Source organism: Clavispora lusitaniae (assembly GCF_014636115.1).
Source record: "Clavispora lusitaniae strain FDAARGOS_655 chromosome Unknown tig00000003_pilon, whole genome shotgun sequence".
Classification (NCBI taxonomy): domain Eukaryota; kingdom Fungi; phylum Ascomycota; class Pichiomycetes; order Serinales; family Metschnikowiaceae; genus Clavispora; species Clavispora lusitaniae.
Genome location: NW_027093975.1, coordinates 1,945,971 through 1,961,847, shown reverse-complemented (window position 1 = coordinate 1,961,847; position 15,877 = coordinate 1,945,971). Strand labels below are relative to the sequence as shown.

The window sequence follows — 15,877 nt, the reverse complement described above, 5'->3', positions numbered from 1 at the left end:
TTCCTTCTTAATCTATAAATACACTTACCTTCTACGCCCTTTTCTTTGGACGAGTTCAAAGCCATCATCATCGATAACTGGCCCATTATCAACATCCATAGAATCTTCTTCTACTAGTTGTGGGGCGCTTTCTTCTTCTTCCTCGTCATCATCATCGGAGACATCGGGGTTATTTGGGTCAGCGCTGATTTCGACCTTCTGAGCACGGGCACGCAGAGCTTGTTTTTGCTGGTAGTTCGCGTACAACTCATCCACTCTGGCATAGTTTTTAAGAGCGCAATCTCTGTAAAGTTTCAAGATCAAGTCACCAATGATAAGAGCAGAATCGTTATCAATTTCGGTGTCAAATTCATCCACCATAGCGTACAACAATGTTTCTTCAATTAACATGATATCCACAGCCTTCTCATCGAACAAGTCAATAATAACCCCTGAAAGCCAGTCTCTTTTGTCAGCTGAAGTTGGTCCTCCCCACGAATTCTCAACTGCTGTGGTCAATTCTTCCCATTTATAAATGGCCATGCATACACCTAGCTCAAACTTGGCTTGTTGCTTTGGGTCTTCAAACTTCAAAGAAGTGCTATCATCTTCCACCTGAACGAAATCTGTAGGATCGATAGAAGCCATTTCTAAGCTATGTGGTTATCTTTCGATGATCATCGAGGCAAGAAAAAAAGATACGAAGATCTGTTGGCACACCCGTGCACCACATCATAACATAGCTGCTACTTCTGCATTTCTTTTGAGAATTGATTCAACTTCTTCACCAGACACGTTTAGATGAATTAGTCTGTATCTCTCGCTTCTAATGTTCTGTTGGACTAGAATCCCCTGTTCCACCAATTCATTGATAATTTCTGCCATCTTAAACACGCGAATGTTTAACGACTGGGGACTATCATGCAACACGCCATGGCTGTAGAGTAAATCAATGTAAGAAGCAGAGGACGAAATCTCGTTCAAAGCTGAGGAACTTTCCTTTGCTGTGAGCAAACGGAGAGTATTTCTCATCTCGTCGCATATATCACCAAATGTGTTTTCCGCCAAGCCTGTGCGCCTTGTTCTTAAAAGAACACTAACCAACGCAAGCTTTGACGCAAAAGATAGAGAGTTGACCAAATTAGCCAATGGTGTATTTGTAGTTTCGTTGATGGCTTTTGAGATATGGCTGATTTGGATGGAATATTCTTGATCACTTTCAGGAAGTTTTTCAGTGTCTTTAGCAGTAGCCAAGTACTCCGATTCCGCAATTTCGACAGCTCGGCGACAAATTGTCAATGCTCTTCTTGCATCTCCGCTGACACTAGCAACTTTTCTCGAGGCAAATCCCACTGCATCTGGGCTTACTGTCACTCTTCTTTTATTCTTCTCGGCAAGCATTTCCAATCTCTGTTTGATTATCTGCCCTAGTTGTTCGTAAGTATAACCAACAAACTGGATTCGCCGAAGACCTAACCGCGATGATATTTTGTTGGAGAGCAAACGCTCGGGTAAATCCATCGTATTTGCAACAGCAATAATGATAAGTTTTGCATTGGCATATGTGGGCCAATTGAAAAAGTTGTACATGACATTCTGATTCTTCGTTACAATCTGGTCAAGTTCATCCATCAATACAATCAATGGTTTCCTGTCTGGATCAGGAACATCTCTGCTGAAGTATTCTTCTAAAAGTAGGGCTGCATTGGAGGGTGTTACTTTTATACCACTTAAATACTCCCAAAACTTCTCATATGCGGAATTCGGGGTAAGAAGCTTGAGACAGTTAATTTCCAAGAAGTCGAACTCGCGTAGCCCATCATAAGATACTATCTCCTTCAAGCTCGCAATAACCTCTTTGATTGTAGCAGTTTTTCCTGTTCCGGGTGTTCCACTAACGTATACACTGCATCCAGTTTCTTCTCTGACTGCTGTCTCCAAAGTTAAAAGTAAAGAAGTAAATTCATCTTCTCGGCATGGCAAAGAATCAATTCGGGTGGAAGTGTGTAATTTTTCTTTCAACTGCTTAAACGCTTCAGAAGATGTATCTATCATCAGGTGCTTGCTTGCATCGGATTTGTCAACTGCACGGGACAAAGATGGCAAGCTCGAGATGGTGGAGCCGGATTTCACTTTAAATCCCTTCTTAAGAGGCGAAAGTACAGATTGTAAACGCTTTACTGCTTCATTGTCTCTTTTTGATCTTTTGCGAGGGGAGGGCGTAGTAGTCGCTGATTTTGAGGATCTTTTTCTAGGTGTTTTTTGCTTCACTGCTTCTTCCGGCTCCTCTATTTCGTCGTCCATTTCATTTTCTTCTTCGTTGAGTTTCTCCTCAGTCTCAGTCTCAGTTTCCAGAACTTCACTTTCTGATGTGTCGCTGTCAAACATTTTACTGTATCTCCCTCTCAGTGGGGACAGAACTTGTTCTAACTGCAGTTTTAAAGATCGAGTCTTGCGGTTCGCTTTTGTAGGGGAAACAATCACCAGAGTCATCTCTGCTATATAGTTAAGTGCATGGTTAAAGTTCTTCTTTACCAAAGCTTGCCAGTCTTTAAAATCAAATTCACTGCTGAATTTTTCCTTGAATCGATCGCATCCACGTCGACAGAGGAAAATGGTGGATGTTGATGTATCATCTGTAGCTATCTCAGAGTAATCTGACTTGTTCAACACCTGAATCTTCTCAACGAAATCTTTCAACTGAACAAACTCGAGTTCTGATGTGACAAAGACCTCGTTTGCAGGCTCCGCATTGCTATACTCTGGTGGAAGATCATCAGATCTAACATTTTTGATATGAACAAGTGGTACCACTTGTAAGTCGAGGAAATTCTTAACACCAATCTGGATATCCATGATTACAGCATAAAAAGAGTTGCCGCTTCTTTGCGTTCGAGAATGTCCGTTTATCAATACACAATTGCCAACTTCAAGATGCGTATCATCTGTTTCTCTATGTAATTTGACACTTGTGGATGCACCTCTAACGGCATTTCTGCGGCTTCTTCTGGATGGAGTTGATGGGTCACTTGGCTCATCATCATCTAAAACGATTTTCCAATCTTCGAGATCCTTTTGTCTTTTGGCCATCGAAGGTTATTGGTAGGAAAAGATATCAAGCGCGACTACGCGCTGATACCAACTTGAAAGTTAGGTCTTAGGTTAAGATACTTTAGCGGTACAAAAGCATCGACGAAATTTATACTAGCACATATGGGAGAGGAATAAGTTAGGCCAATGATATATGACTATAGATTCTTTATTTTGTTAAAAAAAAAAAAGGTGCTACACAAATATGATGTTAGTCTCTTGTAAAGATTATGACACATGCTATATATTGGTAAATGCAGATCGATAGATAGAGGTTACAAAACTTCAGTTATGAATTTGCAAGAGCTCCGTCCTGCTATCATTTATAGTTGCTTAGTGGGATCTTTGTAAATTAGTATGGGCTCGCCCACGTTAACAATTTCCTCGATGTTTAACTTCAAGTCGAACGCCTTAGATAAGATGATCTTAAAGATCTTCTGCACATTGATGGAGTGGCTTGTAGAGCAGAAAATCACAGGCGCTCGCATTGCCCTCCCAAACCGTTTGGCTTGCTGGGTAATTTCAAGTTGGTCTTGTGGTTGTAGATCGATAAACTCATCATACTTTGTGCCGACTAAAAAGGGAATGGCGGTTTTATTGAAACCCCGGACCTGCCTGTACCATTCCTTTATCGAGTTAAGGGTCGATTTTCGAGTAAGATCAAACATAAATAAGATGGCAACCGCGTCATTAGAAACCAAGGGAAGCATGTTGATAAACTCTTTCTGGCCACCCAAATCCCATATCAGGAAAGTTATATTTGTGCTTCGAATCTGGATTTTCTTGTCCATGAAATTGACGCCTAAGGTTTGGATATAGTCCTCGTCAAAGGACCCTTCCACATATTTAACCATCAACGATGTTTTCCCAATCTGGGAATCACCTATGAGCCCAATTTTGAGCGCAACTCTTTATGTTGTTAGTAAGCAGTCCTAAACAAGCATTGTTCGCTATAATTATACATACTGGTTGTTCTGTTGGTCTTGGTCCATATCTTCGTTCGTGTGTTTCATATTCCGTTTATGTTCTATAACACGCGGCTCGATCTAGTCATGTGACCACCTATCACATACCACGCTGAATCCACTTGGCCACAATAGATCAATGTTGTCCGACTCCACATAATACATGGAACGGATATCTATTTCTAGATCTAAGGAGATGATTACGTCGGTGATATCATGCGAGCTCTCCGTCTGCGACCGTTCTTTTGTATCGTTTTGACCAATTAAGTTCTGAGGACGGAAAATAGACTCAAGAAATCACAATTTTAGTTTTACTAGTAGCAAGGTTTAACGTGATATTCAAACCATCCCGGTACATAAAGTCAGTATGATGTTCATATCAGGGTGGATCTGAGAAGGTATAAAATGGTACTGCACATCTCCTTATTAGCCAATAATCTCCATAGAGACAATAAGAGGCACCAGATGGACTACTCGAAACAGCGACCACTTCACGTATGGCACAAGCCATGTATGTGGTATGTAAATTACCACAACAAATAGGTACTTTGTTCATCTTTAGTTTTATTAAGCGTTTGTGATGTGTGGGACGAGAGCCAGCATGTGTTTAGGGCTCGTGCCCTGGTCGCGTGATGTCGCATGTCGTGCGAACAACCGCCCTTATCTACAGGAGCAGGTCTTCCAATGGTCGCACCCGCGCTAGGAAAAAAATGAAAAAAAAGTTCAAAAAAATCTTCCATAGTAACTCTTCCTAGTACAGAACATCATGGCAGTTGGTAAGAACAAGAGATTGTCCAAGGGTAAGAAAGGTTTGAAGAAGAAGGCCGTCGACCCATTCGCCAGAAAGGAATGGTTTGACATCAAGGCTCCTTCTACCTTTGAGAACAGAAACGTCGGTAAGACCTTGATCAACAAGTCTACCGGTTTGAAGAACGCTGCTGATGGTTTGAAGGGCCGTGTCTTCGAAGTTTGCTTGGCTGACTTGCAAGGTTCTGAGGACCACTCTTACAGAAAGGTCAAGTTGAGAGTTGACGAAGTTCAAGGTAAGAACTTGTTGACCAACTTCCACGGTTTGGACTTCACTTCTGACAAGTTGAGATCTTTGGTCAGAAAGTGGCAATCTTTGGTTGAAGCCAACGTTACCGTCAAGACTGCTGACGACTACGTTTTGAGAGTCTTCGCCATTGCTTTCACCAAGAGACAAGCCAACCAGGTCAAGAAGACCACTTACGCTCAATCTTCCAAGTTGAGAGAAGTGAGAAAGAAGATGATTGAGATCATGCAAAGAGAAGTTTCTAACGTCACTTTGGCTCAGTTGACCTCCAAGTTGATTCCAGAGGTTATTGGCCGTGAAATCGAAAAGTCCACCCAATCCATCTTGCCATTGCAAAACATCCACATCAGAAAGGTTAAGTTGTTGAAGCAACCAAAGTTCGACTTGGGTTCTTTGTTGGCCTTGCACGGTGAGGGTTCTACCGAAGAAAAGGGTAAGAAGGTCTCTTCTGGTTTCAAGGACGTTGTCTTGGAAACTGTCTAAGCTCTCCATCCCATCTGAGCGAAAGCTCGTCTTTTGTTAAATATTAATAAGACACATACATCGATAGGTTATTTGTAAGCTGTCCGTTAGTCTTTTGGTGTCGTGCGTTGCGTTGCCTACTTTTCATTCGATGTTAGTAAAGAGGGAGCCTTGACATTTGAAGGTGGGAAACGTTGACTCGCCAATAAGTACAAATATTTAGAGGTAAACGATTCCAACTTTCTGTTCAACATTTCGTTTCCCCTTGCTTTTGGACTCTTGAATTATTAAAGTACGCATATATCAAGCCACTGTTCATAATCTGAGGAAGGAAATATGGTTTCCCAATGATACATAAATACCGCGATACGTCAAATACGCCCTTTCGCAGGTGAAGCTTGTCTCAAAGTGATGAGTATATTCGCAACTGAGAGATAGATTTTTTTTTTTGCTTTTTCAACAGACAACGAGTTTTCCAATAATGTATATGGTACAATATGTGTGATAAATAGTCAAAGTTAAAGGACAAACTGCACTATCTGCATCTTTTTGATAGGACTTGGTCAACGTGTTAGTAATTGGTGAGCGAATGAACCCTCTTGAAGATTCAAAGGGGGATCTTTTACGGTTTGAGGGGGTTACCAGGCAGAGGAGAAAGGTTTTTCTTTTTCTGTGTTATGACAGTCCCCGTTGGTACTTTTCGTTTCTTGCGTTGAAAGACAAGCTCTGACTCTTCCTATCTGGCCTGCAGAATGCTACAAGAAAAAATAAAATAATGTTCCGAAATTCTCTCCGATCCTCCTGGAGGAAATGAACATTTCAAAAGATAGGCCAGAGATTGCTGGTGCAAAATCTCTTGCCCTGATTTGAAGCGATGTGCAGATCTTCTATGAATATGCTAATGTGGGGATAGAGGCAAGGCTAGCATACGTAGTATTATGAGCCTTGGCGAGGTGCGAGCTTTCACATCATTAGCATGCGAAAATGCAAGCATATGCCAGCACCTAAGTTTCGCTCCAGCATTGTTCTTGGCTCGCTGTTACGAAACTTTATTACTTCTTTTCTTGTATCTATTGCTTCAGCGCCTTTGACTTGCTTCTCTCCGAACTGTCTGTAAGCACGGAAGCAAGCACGGCCTGCAGGTGAGCGTTCGCAATTGTTTCCTTCGGCAGTCAAGATTGTCGCTGGGAAAGACGTGCAGTTAAGAATGTTGATTGCTTGTGTAGATTGCTACGCCATCTGAAGATATTTCGTTGGTTTTTTGACGAGATATTGAGTCATGTTCTATGGAGAAGGCCATGACATTGTAGTTTCTACATGCTGAGAATGGCGACGTTGTTTTGTATATCGCAAACCTGCCGCATGATTAGGCGCAGAAGGTTCTCACCGAAGAAATTGCGCCCTCTCCCCCCGAAAAATGGCGTAAAACCGGCGCGCTTCTATACAGATCTTGAGCGACGCTCGTTTTATTCCACCCACTTCACTGTATACATTATACACCACGCTGCCCCTTTCTCGACTGTATTTTTTTTCCCTTCCCCCTTTGTATCGTTACCAATCAGCCCAATTTGGTGATGTCAGGTGTATGTATCTTTCCTTTCAAGATCTTCAAGGCCCATATGCGTGACCTTCTCTCCCCAGGTTGATTTCCAGCTTTCTTCCACCGTACTAACGATTTGCAGGCAGATTCAAAGAAAACAAAGGAGAATGGTTCCATGAGCAAGGAAGAGGTGGAGAAGCAGACGAAGAAGAAAACTGCTACTCAAGCTGCCGTCAAGAACCCTGCTGATGGTTCCAATAAACAATCCAGACACAAGGTCCCCGAAGAGAAAATGAAGTCTGAGCCATATACCAAGCCTGGCTTCAATTGGCGTCAAATTGGCCTGTGGGATAACATCAATAAAGATGATGCTCATAAAGTGTTGAAAGCATCCAAGAACATTGAGGAGTATGTCATGGATCACTTCTATGGTGATTGGTACCACAACTCTGTGATTCCCATTGGAGTGTGTTTCTTTTCTTGGGCTTTTGCCAGAATCGGTTTTAGCTTTTTGTGGTTATTTGTGGTTCTTTTGGGTGCAAGCTCTGTCTATTATGCAGAGTTTAGAAGATTCAATAGAGATGTACGTGACGATATGAGAAGAGCTAAAGCAGCTAGACGTTTGGAGGAAGAATCTGAAACTATGGAATGGCTCAATTCGTTCTTGGCTAAGTTCTGGGTCATTTATATGCCCAACTTATCGGAAATGGTCATGTACCAGGCCAATCAGGTCTTGAATGATGCTGCTCCTGGTTATGGTATTGACAATTTGTCGTTGGACGAGTTCACTTTGGGTACTAAAGCCCCTCGAGTGGATTCCATCAAGTCGTATACGCAGAAGGGTAAGGACCACATTGAAATGGACTGGGCCTTTTCTTTCACCCCCAATGACACTGACGATATGACCAAGAATGAGATTAAGAAGAAGGTTAATCCTAAGGTGGCCTTGGGTGTCACAGTGGGAAAGGCTTTCATCCTGAAGACTTTGCCAATCTTAGTTGAGGACATGTCTTTCACTGGTAAAATGAATATTAAATTGAAGTTGAACGATAACTTTCCCCACGTCAAAACAGTTTCTATCCAGTTCCTCGAACCTCCAGTCATCGATTACGCTTTAAAACCTGTCGGTGGTGATACATTTGGTATTGATATCATGTCGTTCATTCCTGGCTTATCCACGTTTGTCAACACTCTTATCCATGCCACTTTGCGGCCTATGATGTATGCTCCAAACTCTCTTGATATTGATGTCGAGGAGATTATGGCCCAACAATCCAACGATTCTATTGGGCTTTTGAGTGTACACATCAAGAGAATCATCGACTTGAAGAGTACTACCGACATCAAGGACAATGTGTTTCACCCATATGTGCAATTGGGCCTCAGTAACAATCCTAAGGTTATTGAAAAGACCAAGGTCAAGAAAGATACGACTCAACCAGTATATTTGGAGACCAAGAACTTATTGGTGAGTGCATTGGATGGAAACCATTTACTTCTTAATGTCTTTCACATGGTTCCCGACCAGAAGGACGATATCAACCTTGGGCTTTTGGAAGTACCTTTAGCTGATTTGTTACAGACTGAAGTCCAGACAGGTATGGTTAAGAATATTCTCGAGTCAGGCAAAGTTGTGGGTAAAATTGAGTACGACCTCAAGTGGTCACCTGCTTTGAAACCTGTGACTTTGGAAGATGGAACAAGAGAAGAGTACAGTGATGTGCAGACTGGTATTATGAAGCTTTTGGTTTCTGGTGCTACTAACTTGGATATCTCCCACTCGGTCACTGGTGTTTTGAACCCTTATGCCGAAATTTATATCAACAACAAGTTTGTAAAGAGATCAAGAAATTTGAGAGAGACCAATGAACCAGACTTTGGTGTTTCTTTTGAGTCGTTCATCACTCAGCAATCTGAAACTCAAATTCAGGTTTTGGTTAAAGATGCTGCCGAAGACCTCGTTGTGGGGAAGTTGGACACCAACTTACAAGATTTGATCTTCGAGACTTCGCGGGGACAACAATGGTTGTCTGCGCCTTCTGTTGCTGAAGGCGGTGAGCCTGCCAAATTTAAGATTGGTGCTAAATGGAAGGCTATTAATGTGGACGATGAAGAGGTGGAGATTCAAAAGAATGCGTCTATTGGTGGTTTGAGATTGCATTTATTGCGTGCTTCAGGATTGAAGAATCTCGAAGCCGTAGGAGATGTGGACCCATACGTCAAGGTTATTCAAGACGGCAAATTGAAGGGCAAAACACCTACAATTGCCAACACCTCGGACCCTGTGTTCAACAATGTCTTTTACGTTCCTGTGGCTAACGAGCACCAACACATTTTGATGGACATTTTTGATGCCGAACCAGAAGGAAAGGACAGACCGTTGGGCTCTTGTGCTGTGGCTGTAAAGGACTTCTTGAAGAAGAACTCTAAAGGTTATTACCTTGGTTATGATGGCAGCAAAGAAATTGTGGAACAACCGGTTTTGTATAATGGAGGAAACTGTGGTACTTTCTACTTTAGTGTCTCCTTTATTCCTACGATTCCTGTTTACACACATTTGCAATTGAGCAATTATGACCAGTACTTGGAACTCAAAAAGAAGAAGGAAGAAGAAGAGAAGAAGCAGGCAGAAGAGGAAGAGAAGTTGATGAAGGAGAACCCAACGCAATACGAGTGGATTGAGTTGGCTGAGGACAATATTGGAGATGCGCCTAAGGTTAAAATGACAGCAGAAGAAAGCGTCAAGTACAGATCTGGTAATGTTGTTGTACACCTCCTCAGTGGTTCTTTCAACAAGCCAGATGTGTATGTCCATGTTTTGTTTGATGACCAGGCATATCCATCGGTTGTGACTCCAAAATGTAGCAATAGATCATTGACTGCTCCTAATGTTGGTGAAGGTTTTGTGAGAGACTTGCCGAACTCGAAGGTAGTGTTCAGACTTTCGAAAAAAGCTGAAGTGATGGAGGAGAAGGAAGTTCTCGTTGAAAAGATCTTCAATACAATGGATCTTTTGAAGAGAGCCTACCAGAAACCCATAACCGTCCATGTTGATCAACGTAATACGTTGAGGGTTCAGATGGAGTTTGTTCCCTTCGCGAGCAACTTGGACCCATTGGACACGGTGTTGGATGTCGGTCACATTCGCTTGGACTTGTTGAATGGTGAAAAATTGAAATCTGTCGATTCTAATGGCAAGTCGGACCCATTGTGTGCGGTAAAATTAAACGGTATTGAGATTTACCGTACTGACAAGAAAAGAAAGACTTTGGATCCCCTTTGGAACGAGTCCGTGGAGTTCCCTATGTTGTCTCGTTCTAGAGACACTCTTATGTTAGAGGTTTACGATTGGGACTTGACCCATGATGATGAGTTGTTAGGACGTGTTGTTCTTGATCTTTCTCAGATTCCTCCAAACGAAACTACTAGTTTCCGTGCTGAGTTAGACACCCTGGGCTTTGTGAATCTCCGCGCTACGTATAGACCAGAGTTTATCAGACCAAAGTTGAACAAGAAGGGTGGCTTGCAAGTTGACCTTAACGGTGTTGCAGGTGTTCCTATGAAACTCGTTGGTGGTGCTGTCGGAGGTGCAACAGATTTGGCCAGTACTGCTGTCAGCTCCGGTGTGGGAGCAGTGGCGGACGGTTTCACCAAGGGAGGTTCTTTCCTCAAGAAGGGCCTTGGCAGAAAAAAGAGATCTGGAGAGAAGGATTCGGAAGCTGACAACAGTGTTATGTCGGACCAAGTATCCGAAACTTCGCATCAAACAGGCCAAACGAATAATACTTCCAAGAGAAGCAATGGCAAGTCGAAGAGCGACAAGTACGAGGAACCACCACCAATGGAGCCTTCAAACGACAATGATGATTCTATCGAAGCGCTTCCAAACATTGTACCTGAGTTGCTTCCTCCACCTCAGAAACCCACTGCTCAGCGTCACATGAGAAATGCTAGTGGCACCAGTGACTTGAGTTCTTTGAGCCTGGGCACAGGAGGGGCAGATGCTATACCAGGCAGGGTCAATATTGTCTCTGCTGAAGGTTTCAAAAGTTCTGCGTTGGAGGTGAAAGTCTCGCTCTCAACGCAACCTAAGGCTAAAGGCATCTACAAGACTAGAACTGCCAAGGCACAAGGAGGAAAGTTCGAGTGGAACGAGTCTCGTGTCTTCAAGGCATCGCCAGATTCCTCTTTAGTGGTCTTTGTTAGAGAACACCACGCTTTTGGAAGAAACGTTGTGGTGGGTACTGCTCAAATCCCGTTGCAAGACTACGTCGACAAGGATGAAATAATTACAGTTCCTGTTGAGGAGGGTCAAGTCACCATACACTTGAGGTATATGTCTGTTTTATGAGACTAAAAAATAATCCTTAGATAGTGATTGAACAATTTTGTATCTCTCTTGTAGACCGGATTGTGGGGTGTCCAACATTTCTGTAGCGCCATGAAATTAGGAATTCACTTGGATAATGATCAACCAAAGAACCGTGCTGAATACGCCTTCGCTCCAGCAAATTAGCCAACAAATCTAACACTAAGTATATAGATTTAACTAAAGTATCAAATTGCTAAAGTATAATGTATCGCCTACTGTTTACTCGATATCATAACTCCAGTATGAGTCTATAAAGTGAGCTCTTTGTCCAATTTGCAGTGCTAAGAAGGGTCAAAATTAGTTAATTAGAAGATACCTACAATGAGAGGATAGAGTAAGTAGCTAGCTAGAAATCCTCAGAAATGGAGATGAAAACTACATTCAATGGAACTTTAGGAATCTGACCACTATTCCAGCTACTCAAGCTATCAAGGTGGCACCAGTCTATAAGGTGATCGATTAGCAGGTTACGGACTGCATCTTGCACAGAGTCACAAACGCTAGTCTTACAGACCATAGAGCCAACACACGGTCCAGTATGTAATGTTGACCTGAACAATGCTTCTGCAAGCCTACTTCATCTTATGGTATCCTCATAACGTCACGACGGTGTTGGTGGGAGGCGTTTTGAAATCGAATATATATGATCACGTGCTTGTGGTGACTGCTTTTCCTTTGAAGCAGCGGTAACCCTACGCACACCCGCACCTCTCTTTCACGGTTGCATGCACTCCGTCCTGAAGAAAAAATTTTGAGAAATTTTGCGCATACACCCAGTGAAAAAATTCATAGACTCTTGTTTTACTTCTATCACCAAGAACAGATAAAATGAGCCCAACTGTATGTTGAACATGCCTACGAATCTCCGACGACTCGGGTCACGCTACCCCACTATGTGCTGCCATCAAGCTTCTTTTACCTTCACGGCGTTGCCTTTTGTGCCTTTTCCTATTCATGGTCCATAATGATACTTGCAAGACCCAGAAGCGTCGTACGAGTTTTCTTTTAATAATATCCTCGATACTAACATTATAGCAACCAAAGTGGTACCCAAGCGAAGACTCCTTCGTCGCCAAGAAGAGCAGAAAGACCAATCGCCCACACAAGTTGCGTGCCTCCATTGTTCCAGGTACCGTCTTGATCTTGTTGGCTGGTAGATTCAGAGGTAAGAGAGTTGTCTACTTGAAGCACTTGGAAGACAACACCTTGTTGGTCACCGGTCCATTCAAGGTTAACGGTGTTCCATTGAGAAGAGTGAACGCTCGTTACGTCATTGCCACCTCCACCAAGGTCGCTGTCGACTCTGTTGACGTTTCCAAGTACAACGTTGCTTACTTTGCCAGAGAGAAGACTCCAAAGTCCAAGAAGTCCGAGGAGGACTTCTTCAACGAAGAACAGCCAAAGAAGGAAATCAAGGCCGAGAGAGTCGCTGACCAAAAGACTGTCGACGCTGCTTTGTTGGCTGAAATCAAGAAGACCCCATTGTTGAAGCAATACTTGGCCTCCTCTTTCTCCTTGAAGAGCGGTGACAAGCCACACTTGTTGAAGTTCTAAGTGGCAAAAATCGGAAAATAATTCTGTCTGGTTTTGTCGTTTGGATCTTTTTAGTGTAATTCTCTTTATGTATATTTAATACACTCACGAAAACAATTGAATGTAAATCAAAAGCTCGTGCTTGTGTTTCTGCCCGACTATGGCTATTCCCACTTTTTCCATATTGCTTCTACACGTTTTGGTGTGCACAAAATTTTCTGCTCATCTCTCCTGCCTAGATAGCCATATATTTCTCTAGTATTTTTTCCCCTCTCCACTTCTTTTAACAACATGTCTTCTTTGCTTCCAATTAGCACATACAACTTGGCTCTTGAGCCTTTCAACCCTACTCCAGCTTTGGACGATGAGTTCCCTGTCACCGTCAGATTGACCATGGCAGCTGTGGACCCAGAAGCTGTCGATGACAAGGAAGAACCTTCCGTTATCAGAATCTTGAAGAGATCGAGAGCTTTCATTGATGACGATGAAGACGACTTGGAGGCGGAAGAGGCCGATGAGTTGGACTCCGACGAAGAAGAGGAAGAGGAGGAGGAAGAGGAAAAGCCAGCCAAGTCCAAGAAGTCTTCTAAGGCTAAGAAGGACGAAGATGACGAAGAAGATGATGAAGAAGAGGATGATGAGGAGGACAGCGACATTGAAGATGATGAGGAAATTGAGGAGTTCATCCTTTGTACTCTTTCCCCTAAAGTCCAGTTCCAACAGACTCTCGACTTCACCATTTCCCCATATGAAGAGGTGCACTTTGTTGTCACTGGATCTTACCCAGTGCACTTGAGTGGTAACTTTGTCGAACACCCAGGTGACGACGAAGATGACTACGACTCGGATGAGCTTGATGACGAGTACTATGAAGATGACGAAGACGAGTACAACTTGACTCCAGATGAAGATGAGCTCATGGACATTGAGGACTTGGAGGACGCCTCTGATGTCGAGGGTAAGATCACCGAGTTGGTTGAAGCCGACGAGGAGAAGTCGAAGAAGAGAGCTGCTGAGGAGGAAAACTCTCCTAAGGCCAAGAAAGCCAAGGAAGACAAGAAGAAAGTCCAATTCTCCAAAGAATTAGAACAAGGTCCTACACCTTCCAAGAAGGAAAAGAAGGACAAGAAGGAAAAGAAGGAGAAGAAGGAGAAGAAGGAGAAGAAGGAAGAAAAGGTTGAAGAGAAGAAGGAGGACAAGAAGGAGGAAAAGGCTGACAAGGCCAAGAAGTTCCCTACTAAGACTTTGTTGGGCGGTGTCATCACCGAAGACAGAAAAATTGGAAGCGGCCAGGGCGCAAAATCTGGTAACAAGGTTGGTATCAGATACATTGGTAAGTTGAAGAACGGAAAGGTATTCGACAAGAACACCTCCGGCAAGCCATTTGTCTTCAACTTGGGTAAGGGTGAATGTATCAAGGGTTTCGACTTGGGTGTTGCTGGTATGGCTGTTGGAGGCGAGAGAAGAGTCATCATTCCACCTAAGATGGGTTACGGCTCTCAAGCTTTGCCTGGCATTCCAGCCAACTCCGAATTGACTTTCGACATTAAGTTGGTTTCCCTCAAATAAGTAAGAAGCTACGGCTGTAGCAATAAATGACGTTTGCAATGACGCATGAGCGATAATCGTCTATTGTGTAATCTATTTGTAGGAGAGAAATGCATATGACAAGGCGGAGCCAAGCGTACAGCCGACAGCTACAAATACAGCAGTGAATGTCCAAAACTCAGTTTTGTCCATCATATACGTCCCCACCTGCGGATTTTGTAAAGCACTCGCCGTAGCACGAAACCAACGTTTTGCATCCAGCCATGTCCGGATACTTGAGAAATTTAACTGGAAGAAATCGGCTTTTTCGAGCAATGGAGGTGTTTCTACCGATGTTCTTTCATCCTTTGCTTCTGTGGCCGCAGCGATTTGTCCAGAAAGATTTTTAATATCTTCCGAAAAAGCATCTACCTTAACTTGCATCTCTTTTTGGAAAGCATCCACCAAGCGCCGCCTTTTCCAGGGTTCTACGAAAAAGGCGGCTACTATGAAAAGAAGCACGTTGACTCCGGTAAGTAGCCAAGTGCCCCAGGTCAGAACCTGTCTTATTTTGTCACTCCACATCTGCTCTTCGTGGTATCGAGTCAAGATCAGCTGTGTAAGGAGGTTTTGCACGGTGTCCACGTTCTGCTCGGCAGCCTCAAGCTTCCTTTCAGCTTGCTCTTCTTGTTGCTGATTGATATGATCGTTCTTGTACAACTCTGTAAACCGCTCCACGTCTCCAGAACTCCAATTGTGTTTGCGAGTCAACAACTCATTGATCTCTTTTTGCATATCTGACCGGTTCTGGATTGCTTCTGTATACTCTAATTTTGCCGCCTTGAGGTTCTTTTTCGCCTGGCGTAATTCCTCTTCAAAATCAATCACTAGGGTTTTGAGTTTTTCAATCGCTGAGTAGCCTGTTAAGTCGTTTAGTGCTTTCGAAACTACTGATAGCGTCCCGCGTAATTCTCCAAGACGTGCTTGCAATGCTTGGGCCATTGCGTTCACTTGTTTCTTTCCCTCGTTAGCATCATTGGTCGAAATACTGTTCGAGGAAAGGTTGCTCTCAAGCTTATCGGTGGAAGGAGGCATCTTGTAGGTGCTTTTCTTTGACTCCTCAATAGGAGCAGGCGTGTGCCCCGTCTTTGTTTTATTCTCTTGTTCTCGCCTCGCTATCCCAACTTTGGACGTCTCTATAATCTGCCGTAGCTTTTCATCGCTGAAGTTTGTTGTCGACGAATGTCTCACTGCGAATATACTTTGATGCGGTTTAGGAAGTGGTATACATTTTGCAGTGGCCCAGAATCGGCCATACATGAACATACTTGACGTAGCCTAAAACAACAAAGGTT

The 15,877-nt window shown here is 43.2% G+C and overlaps 8 protein-coding genes across 8 annotated transcripts; 4 read left to right on the top strand and 4 right to left on the bottom strand. All coding sequences in view use genetic code 12, as the record gives it.

Annotated features, from left to right (window-relative positions):
- Nucleotides 1-24: 24 nt before the first annotated feature.
- On the bottom strand, nucleotides 25-627 carry TSR2 (Tsr2p; the record flags this gene model as incomplete). The annotated part of the gene is made up of 1 exon (XM_002619756.1): nucleotides 25-627. The coding sequence occupies one exon, from the start codon at nucleotides 625-627 to the stop codon at nucleotides 25-27; it is 603 nt and encodes a 200-aa protein (XP_002619802.1).
- An 84-nt stretch (nucleotides 628-711) lies between these two features.
- ORC1 (origin recognition complex subunit 1) lies at nucleotides 712-3,069 on the bottom strand (the record flags this gene model as incomplete). The annotated part of the gene is made up of 1 exon (XM_002619755.1): nucleotides 712-3,069. The coding sequence occupies one exon, from the start codon at nucleotides 3,067-3,069 to the stop codon at nucleotides 712-714; it is 2,358 nt and encodes a 785-aa protein (XP_002619801.1).
- A 323-nt stretch (nucleotides 3,070-3,392) lies between these two features.
- On the bottom strand, nucleotides 3,393-3,923 carry TEM1 (Ras family GTPase; the record flags this gene model as incomplete). The annotated part of the gene is made up of 1 exon (XM_002619753.1): nucleotides 3,393-3,923. The coding sequence occupies one exon, from the start codon at nucleotides 3,921-3,923 to the stop codon at nucleotides 3,393-3,395; it is 531 nt and encodes a 176-aa protein (XP_002619799.1).
- An 877-nt stretch (nucleotides 3,924-4,800) lies between these two features.
- On the top strand, nucleotides 4,801-5,571 carry FOB63_000904 (40S ribosomal protein eS1; the record flags this gene model as incomplete). The annotated part of the gene is made up of 1 exon (XM_002619752.1): nucleotides 4,801-5,571. The coding sequence occupies one exon, from the start codon at nucleotides 4,801-4,803 to the stop codon at nucleotides 5,569-5,571; it is 771 nt and encodes a 256-aa protein (XP_002619798.1).
- Nucleotides 5,572-7,265: 1,694 nt separating this feature from the next.
- Nucleotides 7,266-11,441, top strand: FOB63_000903 (uncharacterized protein; the record flags this gene model as incomplete). The annotated part of the gene is made up of 1 exon (XM_002619750.1): nucleotides 7,266-11,441. The coding sequence occupies one exon, from the start codon at nucleotides 7,266-7,268 to the stop codon at nucleotides 11,439-11,441; it is 4,176 nt and encodes a 1,391-aa protein (XP_002619796.1).
- Nucleotides 11,442-12,290: 849 nt separating this feature from the next.
- On the top strand, nucleotides 12,291-13,016 carry RPL6 (60S ribosomal protein eL6; the record flags this gene model as incomplete). Its single annotated transcript, XM_066102504.1, has 2 exons — nucleotides 12,291-12,302; nucleotides 12,498-13,016. 2 exons carry the CDS (start codon nucleotides 12,291-12,293, stop codon nucleotides 13,014-13,016), a joined length of 531 nt encoding a protein of 176 aa, XP_065958566.1.
- A 270-nt stretch (nucleotides 13,017-13,286) lies between these two features.
- Nucleotides 13,287-14,564, top strand: FPR3 (peptidylprolyl isomerase; the record flags this gene model as incomplete). Its single annotated transcript, XM_002619749.1, has 1 exon — nucleotides 13,287-14,564. The coding sequence occupies one exon, from the start codon at nucleotides 13,287-13,289 to the stop codon at nucleotides 14,562-14,564; it is 1,278 nt and encodes a 425-aa protein (XP_002619795.1).
- Nucleotides 14,565-14,636: 72 nt separating this feature from the next.
- SHE9 (She9p) lies at nucleotides 14,637-15,848 on the bottom strand (the record flags this gene model as incomplete). The annotated part of the gene is made up of 1 exon (XM_002619747.1): nucleotides 14,637-15,848. One exon carries the CDS (start codon nucleotides 15,846-15,848, stop codon nucleotides 14,637-14,639), a length of 1,212 nt encoding a protein of 403 aa, XP_002619793.1.
- Between the last annotated feature and the right edge of the window lie 29 nt (nucleotides 15,849-15,877).